At 45.5% G+C, this 15,036-nt stretch overlaps 1 protein-coding gene across 1 annotated transcript; it reads right to left on the reverse strand.

Moving 5' to 3' along the window:
* Positions 1-5,444: 5,444 nt before the first annotated feature.
* NUP42 (nucleoporin 42) lies at positions 5,445-14,757 on the reverse strand. Its single transcript, XM_083405488.1, has 7 exons — positions 14,622-14,757; positions 12,708-12,897; positions 11,497-11,591; positions 9,360-9,436; positions 8,093-8,179; positions 6,306-6,390; positions 5,445-6,176 (listed from the first exon to the last, which is right to left on the reverse strand). The coding sequence occupies exons 1-7, from the start codon at positions 14,731-14,733 to the stop codon at positions 5,545-5,547; spliced, it is 1,278 nt and encodes a 425-aa protein (XP_083261614.1). The 5' UTR covers positions 14,734-14,757; the 3' UTR covers positions 5,445-5,544.
* Between the last annotated feature and the right edge of the window lie 279 nt (positions 14,758-15,036).

The raw sequence follows: 15,036 nt of genomic DNA on the forward strand, positions 1-15,036 counted from the left end.
CCAACACTCCATAATCAAATCAGAAACTAGGATGGCTTCTGTAAATCCAGAACTGTCACTGGAAAATAGGGAAACTTGGAGGGTCTACTGTTGCCGGGGACCAAGACTGTTGCACCTTGTTGGCCACCCTGGGAAACATGATAGACCAACAGGGCTCTTACATTTTACACTGAAATTTTCTAAGATTTCTGTGGCGTGCTTATCCTACATCTTTGTTAAGGCACAGGCATGGTTCAAATTGCATTGGTTTAACAGTATAAGGCACGCGCCTCATTTGACTTCTTCTGCAACCGTTTTCTATAGTGTAGACGCTACATCTACACAGCCAAGACTAAATAAAGCAGGAATGAAAAAAGGGCACATGTCCGGAGCATCAGACCCATTCTGCATAATCAGAAGCAATCTAATTACCTTGAGCACATGACAGAGCATATGCTGGAACCACATTTCATGTGATCTGCAAGAATAAAGCAAGAGGTTTTGCAGGGATGTGGCTAAAAGGCTGACAGGAAAACACTGAGTACACAAAGCAACAAGAGCACAGATACTAAATCTTCTTGAGCAACCCTTTTTAAAAAGTTCGCTGTAGAGCAAGAATGGGGAACATGTGGCCACCCAGATGTTGATGAATTCCAATTCCAGTTCCCATCAGCCCCGGTCCAACATCATCTGGCGGGTCACAGGTTCTCCATCCCTGCTCCAAAGTAATCGCAGTTGTAGGATCAACACCTCTAACTGGGATGTGGCAGTTTGCATGCAATATAAGAGCAATTTGGAAATCCAGTGGTACCTCGGGTTACATACGCTTCAGGTTGCAGACTCCGCTAACCCAGAAATAGTACCTTGGGTTAAGAACTTTGCTTCAGGATGAGAACAGAAATCGTGCTCTGGGAGTGCGGCAGCAGCAGGAGGCCCCATTAGCTAAAGTGGTGCTTCAGTTTAAGAACAGTTTCAGGTTAAGAACGGACCTCCGGAATGAATTAAGTACTTAACACGAGGTACCACTGTATGAAAGCTGGAAATTGAATATGGCATATTTCTAAGTTTGGGGCTGATGTCAGAGGCCTAACTGGGTTACCTGTTGAAGCCCACAGCCCTGCCCTTAAGTCCCCTGGCCCAGATTTTCTTCTTCTTTGCTGACATTGCCAATGGTTTGCTTATCTTCCTTCCAGTCAGCAGAATCTGAAGGGGGCTAGTTCACTGCACAAAAAGTTTCCAACATGGGGTTGGGCAAGTACGCTGATTGATGAGGGTTCCCATTCCTTAGTTGAGGAACCTTTGCGTGATCAACCAGCACTCTTCAGAATCAGCCAACTTCACCGTGACCTGGGAGCATAACCTGTACATGTGATAACCCCCTAGATACACACTTTCTGGAAGTTTTGTGATGAGCACCTGAACATAGGAAGCTGTCTTACATGGAGGACTCCTCCACAGTTCCACTGGTCCTGCCCCTTTCCCCTGATGAAACCTGCTGTTTAGCGCAGAATTGGAGCAAGAGTCGATCGGGTTTTCTCTGGATTGACTCCAATTTAGCACTAAAGAACACCTCTCTTCCTTGACATTTATTACTCAGTGAGGCCAGCACAGCTGCTAATATTTTAATCTATCTGGGTTTGTAACATTCTGCTAGTACGGCTGGGCTTACTCAAAAAGGACTAGGCTATGTTCCTGGAGGCGGGTGATGGTGATGAATGAGACAAGTCCATTCATTGTTCACATTCACTGACCAATTTCATTCTGGATTGCCTTTTAATGAAGTCTGAAGAATGGAAGGAAATGACGGTAGCAGGTAAGAGAATCCTTGTGACATGTGAGTCAAGGCTTGGGAATGCTAATTAACCCAGATTAATAAATGCCTTGGGCAGCCTGACCACATGGAACTAAAGTGGTCCTGGCAATGCCATCATTGGATTCTATTGCCAAACCTTCTGGAAAGAACTATTTTTATCATACAAACGGGCTAGGCCTGTCAAAGGACATATGCTGGTTGAGGCCAATAGCCCAACTAGTCCAGTATCCTGTTCTCACAGTGGCCAACCAGTTGCCTACGGGGAGCCTGAAATCAGGACCTGAGCTCAGCAGCATCAGTGGCCTTGCATTTACCCCATCTGTAAGCTTGCCATCATGGCACTGCCAATGTGCTACAACAGTGCTTAATGCACTTATGGAATCAGCTGCCACCACAAGCACCCCCCCCCCCCAAGTGTAAGCATTGCTTTGGCAAAGTCATAGATCTGGTTGCTGGACTCTAAGAAGCAGATAAACTTTCTGCTCCACAGTTATTTTGAAAAGCAATAGAGCACTAGAAGTATCTATTGCACACAGAGGGATAACAAGGGAGAATGAACTGTGGAAGGCAAACCTAATTGCTTTTATTGACAATTACTTTATGACCGAAGGGAACGGGGCAATTAGACTCCTCATGTCTGTAGTAAAGCATTTCTTGTAGCGTTTTGGATATCAACATTGAGAGGGGGTATTGATATCTAAATTAATGGCCCGAGTTTATAAATTGCCCTGTGCTTTTATTTCAAGAGGGAACGGCAGCTAAGTAGATCTGCAAAGGATAAAGAGATTAATTAATTACAGTATCGGTCTTTGGGGATTTCCAAAGCTTTTCTGTAAACATGCCTTCAGACAAAAAGGCCAGTTTGCTTAAGGCTATGCGGAGTTGGCAAGGAAGGGTGGACTCCTTCAAGAAAAGAAGATATAGGCATGCTCTCAAGGCAGCCTAGGGAACCATGAGCTGCATTCTTTTCTGGGCAACCTTCCAGGAACCAGAGGCCAGTGTGGACTGAGCAAGAAATGCATATGTTACTTTTGTACAGCAGACAAATTTCCACACACACGTACCTATCAGCCCTTAGATCAGAGCAGGAGAACCTTCAGCCCCTTGGACGTTGCTGAATTCCAGCTTCCATCATTTCTGACCATTGGACATGCCAGCTGAGAATGATGGGAGCTGGAGCCCAGCAACATGGGGAGAGCTCTGCGGCTTCCCTAGCCCTGCCTCCCTTAGATGTTCAGGACAGAAGCAGTGTGCCTGCTAAACTTCAAACCATTCTAAATTTGACCTACATTTGTGAAAAATCAGTGACTCTCACATTCCAAAATTCAAAGAAAGTAATGGTCGTGATCACATGAAACTAGTCTGAGACGTGAGGACACATAACAGTTTTTCACCTCATTCCTCCCCACTCCCCCCAACCGCAGTAGTTGAAAGCATAGTACTTCCTGTTATTCAGGGTGGCATACTGTGGGGTCATTATGGGATGCGAGTGGCACTGTGGTCTAAACCACTGAGCCTCTTGGGCTTGCCGACTGGAAGGTTGGCAGTTCGAAGCCCTGTGACAGGATGAGCTCCCGTTGCTCTGTCCCAGCGCCTGCCAACCTAGCAGTTCAAAAGCAAGCCAATGCAAGTAGATAAATAGCCATCTCTGTGGCAGGAAGGTAAACGGCATTTCCATGCGCTCTGGCTTCTGTCACGGTGTCCCGTTGTGCCAGAAGCGGTTCAGTCATCTTGGCCACATGACCTGGAAACCTATCTGTGGACAAACACCGGCTCTCTCGGCCTGAAAATGAGATGAGCGCAGCAACCCCAAAGTCATCTTTGGACTTAACCGTCCAGGGGTCCTTTACCTATTTACCTTTACTATGGGGTCATGCATTTATATTAAAGGGTCTCTAAACCAGCTGGATAGCTATCCATTAAATTTTCATTTTCAGTACAAAATTAATGCACAGAAATAAAAGACCTGCTCTCAACCTCTTTTAAAAAAATCATCAGTTTACATAATGTTTTCCCTTCATGCGAAAGTTACTGACCCTTTGCAACTACGCATTATTTACATTCACATGGGCAGGCAAAGCAGGGTGGCTGGTTATGCCCATGATTTTGGCAGCTTTTGCACACAGCTCAGCTATTGACGCTGGATGAAAAGGTAAGAGGTGGGGCACCATGTGCGAAGCAGAGCAGGGATCAGTTCAAATTGATTTGCTTGACGACGAGCCTCTCGTATGAAGTTCTAAGTGCAAAAGCGGTTGTGTGCACAGACAGGAGATGGCGTGGGGCTTAATCTTTACTATTGTCAATGACTAGCAATTCATTTAGTTGTTTTAGATATTTGTAATTCATCCTTCACCAAAAAGGTCCCAGAGCGGCAGACATTAAAATTAAAACCATCATTAACTACAAGTAAAATTGAAACAAAAATAATTCAGTGTCATAATCAAATTCAGTACTGATTTCCGTACCAAAATTTACCTGATGAGAAAGTGGTTTTTGTTGTCTGGGGCATCAGAATGACCAAACAAAGGCACACACTTGCAGTACGCATAAAATAAAATAAATGCATGAATCTGGAGTCCTTATAACTCACATAAAATGAGGGTAAGCCCAACTGCTATCAGGGAGGAAAGCTAGTTTATGCTATTGTTTGCTTCCTGTGTTTTGCTAAAACAGTCACACACAGAGGAAGGCTTTAGTAGACTAGGTGCTAAGAGGATATACTCAGAATTACAGTAAGGCAGAGCACTGTGGTAACAACTGGTCCCAGCGCCAAATCACAGCAGACAGATGTGCTCATTTAAATCAACCAATTATAGCTAGAAAAGCTAAGGCTGAGGACTACTGTGGTACTGAAGCTGTTGAGGCCAGATTATAGCAACAGAAGAGCAGGGAGGGGTTGTGGGTTCTATAACTTTGGTATAGCCGGGGAATAGCTGGTGTGTCCAAGGTACCGCATTTTTCGCTCTATAAGACACACATTTTCCCCTCCAAAAATTAAGGGGAAATGTGTGTGTGTCTTATGGAGTGAATGCAGGCTCCTTGGCTTCAGCGATAGCATTGCGAAGCCTCAGAAGCACAGTGGGAGCGCTCCCGCCGCGCTCCGGAGGCTTCAGGCTGCCTTCACTGAAGCCTGGAGAGCAAGATTCTCCTGGCTTCAGCACCGGGAACCCGAAGCCTCCGGACCGCAGCGGGAACTCCCGCTGCACTCCGGAGGCTTCGGGTTGCCTTCACTGAAGGCAAAGGCAATGTGGGAGAGGGAGAGCTGCGCAGCGCCCCTTCAGCGAAGCGGGAGGAGAAATGGAAGGGGCTCTGTTTCTCCTGCCGCTTTGCTGAAGGGGCGCTGCACAGAGAGGGGGAGAATTCTTTTTTCTTGTTCTCCCCCTCTAAAACAAGGTGCGTCCAATGGTCGGGTGATTCCTAAAGAGTGAAAAATACAGTACCTTTTAGATCATTAGCACAACATTTCATTGCCATAAAGTATGGAAGCCAACTCCACCAAAGAAAAGAACAGCTTGGGTTTCCTACATTTTCAAGTTCATTGCAAAGCTACATTTTGCTATGCAATACTCTCAAGTTAAATATTCATTCTGGAGCCAACAAGTCAAATAGATCACACATTTCTAGAAACAAATGTAACTTCTCTGAAACAATATGGTGAGCCATAGATGAATTTAACTTCCGAAGGATTAAATCAAAGTGTCTCTGATATTCGCACACACAGGGAAAGATAGTAAGAACAACCTCAGGCCACGTTACAAATTTAGAAGTGCTGCTGGCGGTGGCTTGGAAGGAATTTTTCCGAGTGTGAATTTCTTCGCCTTAAATTGCTCCAGTTCTTCAGCAGACAGTTCCGACTCTGGGGTAAATAACTTTGCAGAGGTGGTGCTGGGAAGGGTTGTGGAAGGGGGCAATGCTGCATTACCCCCAAAGAGACTTGCCGGCTGCCCAAACAGCGTGTTCCCCGAATTCAAAGAAGCGGAAGCAGCAGCTGTTCCAAACACCGAAGCAGATGTGGAGTCTGAGGAGCTGGCAGGAAAAGATTTGCCAAATCCGGAATTCAAAGCAGGGGTAATGGCCGCTGTCCCAAACACCGATGCAGGCGCAGTCTCCGGGGAACTTGCTGGAAAAGGTTTGCCAAACCCTGAAAAACCAGAAGCTCCAAACCCACCTGGAGTGGTTGTAGCCATTTTAAATGAAAAGGAAGATGCCGATGAAGCGGGTTGATCTCCAAAGCTGACGGCATGGGGCGCAGTGGTGGAAGATGCGGTGCCCTGGCTGCTTGCGAGGCTCCCAAACGCAGGTGTGCTTCCAGAGGGGATGCTGCCAAGTTCAGAAGCTGGTTTGAAGGAGAAGGCTTGAGCAGATTTATTGTCCACAGGAAAGGCTGCAATTGTCACACAAAGAAAAGCAATAGTTTGCAATAGTAAGGTCAAAGAAATGATAGTAATCCCAGGACTATCGGAACTAAGAATATGCAAACCTCCACCCACCACCAGCCAAAACAAATCCCTACCTGATGATCCAAAAGCCGATGCCTGCTGTCCTCCAAACCCAAATGCAGGAGGTGGCTGACTAGCCGTGTTCTTAAATTCAGATATCTTAAAACAATGAGAAGTAGTTCTACATGTTACAGAAGAAAAAAGGTACTATTGCTTCCAATTCAATATAAAATGCAGAATTAGAAGTGAACAAATCTTTGATATAGAATAAGACAACTTACCGTATTTTTCACCCTATAGGACGCACCGGCCCATAGGACACACCTAGATTTTGGGGAGGGGGGGAATAAAGGGAAAAAAGTTTATTCCCCTCCCCCCAGGGACGGGGCTGGGGCGGGAGAAGTCCGAGCTTCCCCCACCCCAGCCCCCAGAACAGGCAGCTCTCCGCAAGCCTTGGAGGCCAGCACAAAGTCGCGCCGGGCTCCCACAGCTTGCGGAGAGCTGCGCGAAGCCCGCTCTGGGAGCATGCGGGGCTGGGGGAGGGGGAAGCCCGCCACCAGCCTCCAAACCATGTCGGGAGACAGCGGGATGGCGCACTGCGCCTCCCCGCTGTCCCCCGAGCTTGCGGGGCTGGTGGCGGGGAGAAGCACGCGTCTCCCCGCCGTCAGCCTCCAAACCACATCAGGAGACAGCGGGATGGCGGCGTTCCGCCTCCCTGCTGTCCCCCGAGTTTGTGGGGCTGGCGGTGGGGCTCTCCTGAAGCCTGGAGAGTGAGAGGGGTCAGTGCGCACCTGCATTCGCCCCATAGGACACATTTCACCTTCATTTTTGGAGGGGGCAAAGTGCGTCCTACAGGGCGAGAAATACGGTACATTACCATCACTATGATTTCACTTTATTTGTGGTGTGGATCTACAGCAGGGATGAGGAATCTAAGGTCCAGGGGGGGGTCCAGATGTTGGACAACTCCTCCCACCATCCCCAAATCCTGGCCATACTAGCTGATGCTGAGAGGAGCTGAAGTCCAGCAACACCTGGAAGGCCACAGGTAAATGAACAGATCTCTGTACTGTTTCTGTACTGTCATCAGAGGCAGCCCTATTTACATATAACACACTGCAGTAATCTAATCTGGAGGTGACCAAAGCATAGACAACAGAGGTTAGCCTACTCGTGTCCAGATAGGGGAGCAGCTGGGCTGTCAGCCGAAGCTGATGGAAGGCACTCTGTGCTGCTGAGGCCACCTGAGCCTCAAGCAACAGCAGAGGATCCAGAGGTTCCCACAAACTACAAGCCTGCTCCTTCCCTTGACTCCCACAAAGGGCATCCCCACCCTGGTCAGCACAGCCCCCACTCCTGTGATAAATTGAGCCTAGATGAGTTCTCAGTTGGTCTGCCAGCAGGGGTCAGGGTGGAACAGGCTTCCCTCTGCCAGTCCAAGGTGCAAAAAGGCCGGCTTCCTCAAGAGGAGGAGGAATTCCAGCTGCTGTGTAAGAGTTACCTCCTCCATGGATGGTCTCCGGCTGCTGCTACTTCTGAGAGCAAAGCATCAGTTCTCCAAAACACACACTCTCTCTCTCTCTCTAAAGAACACCTGCCCTCTTACTAACCTATTTTTCTGCCTTCTTGAACCCCCTTGGCCACCACCATCTTTCAAGGAAGCAGAGCCAGAAGCTGAACAATGCCAATGAATAATACCCCTTACTCTGGATGTTTATTGTAGAGACAGTATCTTCTATCAACAAATCTGATTCTATTACTGTCAACTGCTTCGCGAAACATGACTGAAAGATTTACAAACCTTGCAAAATTAATTTAAAACTTTAAATGAAGACCTTTTCATTTTCTCTATTACACTCACCAATGCCGCTTTAGTAGATGCATTTATATTCTTCAGCTCAAGCAAGCGACTTCTCCACTGGCTTGCTAACTGCTGGACTGAATTGATCTGGAAAAAAAGGGAGATTAGACTGTGTTAGGACCCTGCCAATCAAACCAAGAAGGAATAGAATTTCTGAGCAGCTGTGATTAAAATATGTTGGCACATTCAGAAGCAGAAGAATGTCATTACTACCCCACAATTCAAATGTATATATTTTGGGGGCGGTGGTCTTGATTCCAAATCACAGCCATTTACACTAAACAATATTACACCACTAGTAATCATGTGCAGCTCTCAAGTTAAAACAGTTCAACGTATCATCAGAGATTCACAACCTTTCTTAGATAATGACAGCTCTCTTTCCCAAGCTCCGAGAGGAAAATCTTTCCTCGCCTACAGAAAGCCACCCAATCTTAAACAAGTCCTCACACACAATAATACAACAACCAGACTTAACATGGACACTGGCACAAGAGCCTGCAATAAATCTAGATGCCAACTTTGCTGCCAAATACACCCGGGCAACATCATTATTGGCCCCAATAACATCAAACATAACATCCCAGGCCTATTTAATTGTCCGTCTTCCAACATTATATATGCTATCGAATGCCAACAGTGCCCTTCAACTCTCTATATTGGACGAGCAGGACAAACCTTATGCCAAAGGATAAATGGACATAAATCTGACATCAGGAATCATAAAACCAAGAAACCAATAGGAGAACACTGCAATCTCCCAGGACATTCTATGCAAGATCTTAAAGTAGCCGTCTTAGTGCAAAAGAATTTTAGAAATACACTTGAAAAAGAAGTTACAACTCATTACCAAACTAAAAACTATGGAGAGACCTGGTCTGAATAGAGATATTGGATTCATGTCCCATTATACATGCTAAAGCTAGTTTTCGTCACCTATCCCTTTAAAAATAACTTGCCCTTCCCTGTGGAACCAATTGCCATCATTAACAGTCATCAACAGTTATAAGGTTGGAGCAACCTCTGCTTCAGAGTATCTGAAGAAGTGTGTATACACACAAAAGCTCATACCTAGAAAGCTTATACTTAGTTGGTCTTTAAGATGCTACTGGAATTATGAAAAAAAAATGGGGGGGGGGGAGATATTATTTTAAAGACTGACTTAAGACAAAAAGACTTGATTCTTGTTAAAGGAGTTCTTTGTGGATAATCTTTTAATAGTTTTTTAATCTTTCATCTTGCCATTTATCAATATGTAGAGACTCACATAATTTTGTACATTGTTGTTTGCTCTGCTATTATAATATTCAAGACGCAACTCTTCTGGCAAGAAGTCTGGAAACCCTGCAGGAAGAGGAACAGTCAAAACCTGGAAAGACAGATAATACTGCTCTTATCCCCAGCTATGAAATCATAGTAAATGCATAAACCCCAACAACTCTCATGTTTGTTGACAAGAGACACTGGCCAAGTATAAAAGCAAATTACAATGGCACCAGAGAATCAATTAATAGCTTTCACCATGCATTGGGGTCTTATTTCAATAAATAATAATAATAATAATAATATTTATTTATATCCCGCCCTCCCCAGCGGAAGCCGGGCTCAGAGCGGCTAACATCAAATGTATAATACATTAACATAAAATCAGACAATCAATTAAAATACATACTCAAATCAGATCAGGATCAGAATAAAATCCAATCGGATGGCAACCCGCAGATTAGGGTTGGGGACCTTAAATGCTCACCAGGCCCAACTGTTTGTGCTGAACTTATATGGGCCTGTGAGAAAAATTGGGAGGCCACTTTCATGCAAGTTCTTATGAAAGGGGAGAGGGAGTCAGACTGAATCCCGACCAAAGGCCTGGCAGAACAGCTCCGTCTTGCAGGCCCTGCGGAAAGATGTCAAGTCCCGCAGGGCCCTAGTCTCTTGTGACAGAGCGTTCCACCAGATTGGAGCCACAGCCGAAAAAGCCCTGGCTCTAGTTGAGGCCAGCCTATCCTCTCTGTGGCCTGGGACCTTCAAGATGTTTTTATTTGAAGACCGTAAGTTCCTCTGTGGGACATACCAGGAGAGGCGGTCCCGTAGGTACGAGGGTCCTAGGCCGTTTAGGGCTTTAAAGGTTAAAACCAGCACCTTAAACCTGATCCTGTACCCCACCAGGAGCCACTGCAGCTGGTATAGCACTAGGTGAATGTGATCTCGCAGTGAGGACCCCGTAAGGAGTCTCGCCGCAGCATTCTGCACCTGCTGGAGTTTCTGGGTCAGTCTCAAGGGCAGCCCCACGTAGAGCGAGTTACAATAATCCAGTCTGGAGGTGACCGTCGCATGGATCACAGTGGCTAGGTCAGGGCGAGAGAGGTAAGGAGCCAACTGCTTAGCTTGGCGGAGTATCAAAAGCATGATACTTCAAAAACTCTAGAAGTTACTTCAATACATGGTATGTAACATATTCTGTGATCTGTGCTACCTTGTACTTTCTTAATTTAGAGCTTATGCCAGCTTGCAAATTAATCATTTATCCATTCAAGACATCATGTGAAGAAATGCAGTTTCAACTCTACATTTATTCAGGTTACAAGCAATGCGTGGTAGGGAGAACTTGTAAGTGTTCAGCCCAGGCATAGGCAAACTTGGCCCTCCAAATGTTTTGGGACTACAACTCCCATCATCCCTGGCCACTGGTCCTGTTAGCTAGGGATGATGGGAGTTGTAGTCCCAAAACATCTGGAGGGCCGAGTTTGCCTATACCTGGTTTAGCCCCTTCTGAGCCTTTCAATTCTCCTTTTCAGGTGCCTTCTACATTCGTCCTTCCCAAAGCTGGGCTCACTTTTCGAGCCTGGCTGAGTGCTGGGAAAGGGGGAAAAGAAACACTGTCCAGGAGTAGTAATATTAGCAATGAAGACTCAGAAACAGCAAAAGACCAAACAGCCCACTGGTAGATTTTTAATCCTTCTCTATTGCCAATGACACATATACTGTACATACCCCAACTACACACTACTAAAATCATAAAGGAAAAATTGGTTTCAGAACTCTTCTTTCTCTCATGGAGCCTATAGCTGCCATGACAGTCAGCAACAGATAAAGCTGGGTTAAATAATACAAGGAGGCCAAGTTAACAAATCACATTATTATAAATTGCCCACCTGATAAAGTAGTTAGATTCTGGTCTTGCAAAAACTCCCATTTTGGGTTAGTTAAATAAATACTAGAATGAATAGAAATTTTAGAAGAATTGTTCATACCAAAGCCTCATTAAAAAAGAAAGATAAAAGACAAACACCTTTTGTTCACTTATATAAGCACACTTCTCATTCTTTGGGATCCAATAACAGTATTCAAGTGAGAAATAAACCTAAGCATGTGTGGGTAATTAAGAGGATTATGAAAGATTCTACCTGATATATTCGGCTTTTCTTTCATAGGTGAATAGGTGGAAAACATCCATTGTCCTGAAGATTCCCAACTCTCCATGTCTTTCATTATAATTTCACTGAATAAATGACATTCAAAAGTCATAAGCCAAATGAAACCGAAGATAGGCAGTGAAGACCTACTTAAAGCTAGATTCAATGTGTTTTTAAAAAAATACAGAGCCAAGTCAAAGGTTTACTGTGATAAGACGAAACAGTATGTTTTATAAGTGGCTTGCTACAATACTCGTTTTCAGTTTCTAAAATTCAAAGAAAACAAGTGGAAAGAGTGGGTGCAAGATCAAATATAAACAGGAAGTACTTGAATAAGCAGGGAAAATCACAAGTGAATGAAAAAAAATTGTTAAGTGATTCAGTGTGAGAAATCCACATCTGCATCAATTGGGGGCACAGATGCCAATCCAGTCTGATGCAGATGGCAATGCACATCCCCATCTAGAGCTTCTAGTTTTACACAACTAAGAAGCAAGAGCTGCATCAGAGCCAATATTAAACCAATCTGAAACATATTTGTACCAAGTCACATTTTTTTAATAGCTGTCAGGACAAAAATTAGCTACACCAATGAAACATCAACATGATTGAAATTATCTGAAAAGAAACAATTCTCCTCTGTTAATAGGATAGGAATCTTAGGCTAGTCTTTCCCCTTTCTCCTTTCCAAATGCAGTTTATGAAGACAGGACCAAGTGTCAGACTCACATGCTCCTCCCTCCTCCCTCTCCTTGAGTGCCAGCTTTGGCAGTTTGATCTTGTTTAAAGGAAACCAGTTCCCATTACATATGAAACAGGAAACTCTGGATGAATGTTAACTAAAGCATCATTAAGCCACGGTCTACCACTTCAGACACAGCAGGATTTGCTTTAAACAGGATCAAAGTGCCGGAGCCAATAGCATAAGAAATAAGCATGACCAACACTCATTCAGGCTAATTATGCCCAAACTGGCTCTTAATATTATGAACTTTTATGAGCAAAGGCCGCTATGAAGAAAATGTTACAGGCAGGCATTCTGTACACAGTTAAATCTTCTTAACTCCTATTTACCTCACTGGGATATTAACAATTGTGTACATGACTGCAGCCATAGGGTTCAGGTTTGTTTTTTAATTAGCCATTCAATAAAATTTATTTAAAGTCTATTAAAACTTGAGAGATAGGAAATTGCTACTTACAGAAGTTTATCTTCCTCATCTACAATGCCACTATTACCAACATTTTCAGTGGAGTTTAATGCAGCATATCTATTCTGTGAAAAGCCAGAATCTCTGTTGTGCCAGCTGGTTGACTTGGAAAAACTGGATGTCTGTACAGGGTTACTGTATCTCTGATTATGTCCACTCCATGCTACTCTTCGACCGGAGCCTTCAGTTGGGAAAGAAAGACATGTGTTAAGTAAGAGTTATGAGAGACACCAGCTTCACTACTCCTGCTGCCTGTTGAATTTTCACCTGTGACAGCCTGCAGAAAGTCTCAAAATCTAGTATCCTGAGGGGTGGGGAGGCAAGGCATTGGACCAATTGCTACACCTGCTCCAGGGTGACCTGGCACAGAGCAAGGCTACATTACGCCCACTGCTACCTAGTTAAGGTTAAGATTGTCTTGTTAGTCTAAACCAGCCTTTCTCAACTTCTGGTGTGTCCCCCAATATGTTTTTGAACTACAACTCCCATCATCCCTGATCACTAGCCATGCTAGCTAGGAATGATGGGAGTTGTAGTCCAAGAACATCCAGGGACCCAAGGTTGTGAAAAGGCTGGTCTAGACGTGCCCTGTCCCCCCCACCCCCGGAGGATGGTGGCAGTGGCCAGGGAATGCAAGAGAGCCGCAAACAATATGATCACGGCAACACCACTCTCAGCTCAGCCCACTGAGTCAGCCACACCAGGGAGAGAGAGCGGCATTGGCTGCTTCCCTTCCCTTGCTTCCAAGCCACCCTTCGCCAACCCAATGCCCTCCTGATGTTCTGGACTACAGCTCCCATCAGCCCTAGCCAACGCTAGGGTTGCCACCTGTCCAGGATTGTCCCATATTTCAATGTAAAATACTACATCTTGTATTGATACAGTTTTGTCCTGTATTTTAGGTCTCCTTTCTTTCTCTCAACCCCTCTGCCAAGTTAGGGATCTTCTCCACATGCATGTGTTGGAAAGGTCCTATAGCTAAGCTCTGGGTAGCCATGCACATTTACTAATTTGTGTGTGTGCACGCATGGCAAATTCCAGAGGGCCCATCCTGTTAGGATACCATCAGTGCCAGATTTACGTGTAAGCTAAACAAGCTATAACTTACGGCCCCACTCTCTTGGGGCCCCCAAAAAATTTGAAGGGAAAAAAACCTGGATGTACATTTCCAAAATATATAATAGAAAACAAACAAAATAAAACCTACATACAGCAGCAGTATTGTATGTTGTGTAGGCTCCTATGACGTAAGTAATGTGCCCCACCTGCTTCCTAAAATATCACTGGTTTGCTGTTATTATTTCATGTTATAGCAAGTTTCTAGTGACTAGATTATAAGTCTTCATAAATTGTGTTTCTAAAGGAACTTTTGTTATTGCCAAATGCCAATGTGTTTGCATTATTAGGTTTGTTATGAATAAAAAATCATTTTAAGTTAGAGCTTAATAATTATTTCACTATTAGTATACTTAATTGTATTTCAATTCAACCATTACTTTGATAAAATACATATTTTGTTATGTGCAAATGGCTTTAGATACCTATTAGGCCCATAAATTATCATACAGCAAATATTCAACACAAAAAACAGCGACAGTTTGTTGTTGACATGTCGGACAGCTGGACATATAAGGGGCCCCATTACCTTCAGTAGCTTAGGGGCTCATGAAAACTAAATCCGGCCCTGGATACAACAGACTGAAACGGATTACTCTGAAGTCACTCAAGCACCAGATGAAAAAAAATTCGTCCCCCCTCCAACCGCCGCCCCCCCCGCATGTTGCCAGTACAGAGGGAGCAGCCCTGCCGGCGCCCATCTGGAGGGCAGCAGGTCGGCCGGCGCGAGGGGACGGAGAGAAGCCGCCGCCGGCGGAGAGGCGGAGCGGGACAGCCTCCCTTGCTTACCCGCGTTGGCTCTGCCGGCCTGTTGGCGCGGGTGCTCGTTCCAGCAGTTGTCGCCGAAGCGGCAGTGGCCCTGCAAGAAGTAGTGGCAGACCTGGCCGGCGTTGCGCGCCATGGCGGCGCTTCCCCGGCGGCAGCTCCCGCGAACTCCTAGAAAGCAAGAATTATGAAGAAGCGCCGCCGCCGCCGCTGCCTTACGCACGCCGGGAAGCTCTGCCTTCAGGGCTCGTGTTGATGACGCGCGGGCGTCGGCAGGCAGCCTCGCTGGGCGAGCGCGAGCGCTTCCGAACGGCTCTTTCCTAAGACGTCAGCAGCCTGGTGGCGGTTGGTGGAAACGAAAAAACAACAAACCGCTTCGGCGCGCGCAGAGCCGTTGGGAGCGGCCGTTGAGGAGCCGCAGCGAGGCTTCGAAGCGCCG

This window comes from Podarcis tiliguerta, assembly GCF_965153285.1.
Source record: "Podarcis tiliguerta genome assembly, chromosome: 12".
NCBI lineage: Eukaryota > Metazoa > Chordata > Lepidosauria > Squamata > Lacertidae > Podarcis > Podarcis tiliguerta.

What these genes read in the sequence shown, in the direction of transcription:
- NUP42 (XM_083405488.1), bottom strand. Translation starts at nt 14,733, where the DNA reads ATGGCGCGCAACGCCGGCCAGGTCTGCCACTACTTCTTGCAGGGCCAC. An exon ending in GATGAGGAAGATAAACTTCT is followed by an intron (nt 11,592 to 12,707) that starts GTAAGTAGCAAT and finishes TCATTTATTCAG; the next exon opens with TGAAATTATAATGAAAGACA. An exon ending in CATCTACTAAAGCGGCATTG is followed by an intron (nt 6,391 to 8,092) that starts GTGAGTGTAATA and finishes CATTGTTTTAAG; the next exon opens with ATATCTGAATTTAAGAACAC.